The 3,690-nt window shown below is 44.2% G+C and overlaps 1 protein-coding gene across 1 annotated transcript in view; it reads left to right on the top strand.

Moving 5' to 3' along the window:
- SIPA1L1 (signal induced proliferation associated 1 like 1) overlaps nt 1-3,690 on the top strand; it is a 347,884-nt gene that overhangs the window by 297,420 nt on the left and 46,774 nt on the right. Inside the window, exon 16 of the mRNA XM_019640297.1 lies at nt 340-823. Coding sequence (XP_019495842.1) covers nt 340-823 — 484 coding nt within the window. The remainder of the gene's footprint in view (nt 1-339; nt 824-3,690) is intronic.

The following is a 3,690-nucleotide window of genomic DNA, read 5'->3' as shown; positions in this document are numbered from 1 at the left end:
GTAGGGCTTTTCTAATTATAAATTCTTTGGAAGTGTCATTTCATTTCTATTTTAAGATTAAGATATTAAAGACTAATGACAGTTAAGATTTTTTTCTGATTAAAATGATCTCAATAGTTTTGATACGTTAGCATAAGTCAAATAATGAAAAATGGATACTTAAAAAGGAAAAAAGAAAGTTTCCAGTGCTGTCTGCCATGAACACTTCTGACTGGGTTCTTCTGGGCACGTCCTGTCTTACTTTGGTTTGTCATCATCAGAATTTTTGTGCCTTGAGAACCCCGTAACTAGAAATATGCCACGGGGTCACCCTCCCATGTTTTTTTCTTGGTGTTTAAGACGCAAAACCTGTACTTAAGTACACTTCGCTTCCCTTGCAGTCCGATAGCCACTACTCGAGCCACTCCAGCAGCAATACCCTCTCCAGCAACGCCTCGAGTGCCCACAGTGACGAGAAGTGGTATGATGGGGACCGCACGGAATCCGAACTCAACAGCTACAACTACCTGCAGGGCACCTCTGCTGACAGTGGCATCGACACAACCTCCTATGGCCCCAGCCACGGCAGCACGGCCTCCCTGGGGGCCGCCACGTCGTCCCCTCGCTCAGGGCCAGGCAAGGAGAAAGTGACCCCCCTGTGGCATAGCTCCAGTGAAGTGATCTCCATGGTTGATCGGACTTTAGAGACAGACGGCCATGGCATGGACCGGAAAACAGAGTCCTCCCTGAGCTTGGATATCCACAGCAAGAGCCAGGCTGGGTCCAACCCTCTGACCAGGGAGAACAGCACTTTCAGTATAAACGACGCTGCTTCCCACACAAGGTAACTGCCCTTCCCTGCTGCCACTTCCACGCCCGGCCCAGCCCCCAGTCGAGTTTCCATCCTCCTCCCACTTTACTTCGCTCAACAGTGTATAAAGAAAGGGGGTTTTCATGCAGTGACAGCGATTTTTGTATATTTAGTGCGAGTTGCCACCCAAATACTTGATTCCTTCAACCCTAAAGCATCATTTTAAATGGTGAGAAACGTTTACAGATTTTAGTCTTTGTAAAGTTGTATTTGGTTTTATAAAAAGTTTTCCTAACTGCATACCAGAATTAGAAGAATTTTATGATTTTGGCTTTCAGCTAGCAATAGAGAAAATAGAATGGAACAGCCTTTTGAAGACATTAAAAGAAAATCTTGACCATATTTTTAAAAGGAAGGGGCCTTTTCTAAGACTAACATGGCGTTATGATGCTGAACACATCCTTTAACTGCCTCTCTATCAGAGAACATCACTTATCCAGTGTTTGCATGGTAATTTTTNTTCACTCATTGAAAATGTTGAGAAGATTCTTATTTGGTAGCCAGACTCACCTGTCTTTGTACATCAGTGTTTTATCAACGGGTACGGTACCCCAGTGGAGACAAGGAGCTTAGCCTGCTTAATTGGCTCACTCGTCTGAGCTGATGTTCATTTTTCTGCCTCTCTGCTTTTGGAGATGCTTGAGAGTCGGAGTAACAGAGTATGTTGCCCCTTTATGCGTTAGGAATGGCATTGCAGAAGCCCAGAATTGTTGCTGTTAGCTATAGGCATGTTAAAGAAGCAAAGTCACTTACCTTTCATGTTTGGAACCCCATCGTGAACACGAGCTTGGAGCCCAAAAGGAAGCAATTGTTTTAAGTAAACTAGTTGCTGTGTGTCTTTTCTGTTGTGCTTAGCTTACAGTTATAGAGGACCTCAGGATTTCAATTCTTTTTTCCTCGAGCAGCATGAATATACAGGTAAAATATTTCCAAAGTGTCATGGTAAGTAACACGTGATTGCACCCATGCCTGTCTAGGTAATGTAGACCAAGCTAGGGTAGCCACACTTTGCAATGAATGAATTTAATAAAATCAATCCATATACCCTAGGCTTTCCCCGCAAACCAAAAGTTGATTCCTAACTTTGTCACATTGTTCATGGCCTTTGGTTTGGTGGTACGTGGCTATGCTAATGTGTATGACGTGACACATGGTCGCGAGCTGCAAGCTTTACCCATCAGCCACTTAGTTTCTGACATGCTGCCTATTGTGTAAACTCTCAACAAGCTTACTGCTGAAATTCAGAGTTTTGCTGGTCAGTGAACTAGGAGATGCAGTGGCAAGCTGTCTTCATGTGTTAACCTGTGCCTGGATCTGTTTTGTGCCTGCACCATAATGTCCTATGCTGTATTCCAGAGCCAATGTGCCACCTCCCAGCGGTATCAAAGGTACTGCCAGCTTTCCGGGAGAGCCCCAGTGGGAGATTAATGCGACAGGATCCAGTGGTTCATTTGTCTCCGAACAAACAAGGGCATGTAAGTTAACCATAAACTAATAAAAACGTGAGGCTCCTGGCGGTGCGAAAACGGTACAGGTCTGCTCTGCTGTTTCTTCCCCACGGTCACAGAGGAAGTCAGGCTGGCAGAAGGCAGGCATGTGCTGTCATGGCCCTGAGGTTGCTTTGAGATGAGTTGACATTTCCCTATGGTATGCTCCTGCCACCCCCACTGATCTCGATGGACAAGCCACACGATCTAATCACAAATAATCCTCAAATGGGACGAATAGAAATATGTTACAAACGGCTTTTATTTGCTGACACGATTGCAAGCATGAGATACGGCTAGAGCATCAGTCAAGCGGACAGCGTCCTGACACCTGCCCCTACTGCTTCTTACCTTCCATAGCTGCACACATTTGTGTCCTTTTACCATAGTCATGCACAATTCCTGGTCACTTACGGCAGAATCAGGAATAGGAGGTGATCACTTCCTCCCCCTTAGAATGCAGTTGATTTCTTTGGTCTGTCTATTCACTGGAATGTGTATTTATGTCCTTCTATAGGATGAGGAAATACTGTATTTCATATTCACTGATTCATAAGATGCTCAGAGCACTTTTAATGAGAGGGCCCCTGTAAGTTTTGCTCTAGCAACATGAATATGGAAGCTAGAAAAATGAGAGAGAGCGTGTGCCCACGCATGTGCCAGCACCCTGCACGGGCTGTGTAGAGAGAGATTTACTGATGAAACGTGATATTGTAAATGATAGATTGCCCCAGCCGATCTGTCCACTTCCACTCTTTCATTAACAATTTTTATATTGATTATGTGGTAAAATAATATTTTGAATAGATTGGGTTAGAGGAAATATATTCTTAAAAGTATTTTCACCTGTTTCTTTTTACTTTTAAAATCTGGCCACTAGAAAATTAAACAATACAAATGTGATTCCCATAATCTTTTTGTAGACATCTGTTATGTACTTTACTCTCTGAGCACATCTCAATTCAGATTAGCCATATCTAAAGTGCTCAATAGCCACACTTGCGTGGGGGCTACCGAATTCTACAGCACAGGTCCAGTCTGCCCTACAAACATTAAAAATAACGGAAGCCCTGATAATGCGAAAGTGTTGAGAAAAACTAGAGATAGCGCCAGTAAAGTAGCTAGGCATGGTTCTTGTTTAAGGAGAAGAGATCTCTGTCTTTCACTCAAGGTGAAACTTGAGTGTCCTCCCCCTGCCCCTACCTACCCTCAGGCAACAGTCTCTCTCTCCCTCCCTCTCCCCCTACTCTCCCCCCCTCCCCCATATCATGCTTATCTATTACAATTCCATTGAATCCGTTCCCGCACTCTACTCCGTGTCCCGAGGTTATATGTATATAGTTGGGAGGGGGT

This window comes from Hipposideros armiger, unplaced genomic scaffold, assembly GCF_001890085.2.
Source record: "Hipposideros armiger isolate ML-2016 unplaced genomic scaffold, ASM189008v1 scaffold_49, whole genome shotgun sequence".
In the NCBI taxonomy this organism is placed as follows: domain Eukaryota; kingdom Metazoa; phylum Chordata; class Mammalia; order Chiroptera; family Hipposideridae; genus Hipposideros; species Hipposideros armiger.
Note: the sequence above shows the minus strand (reverse complement) of the source record. Positions and strands in the feature narration are given on the sequence as shown.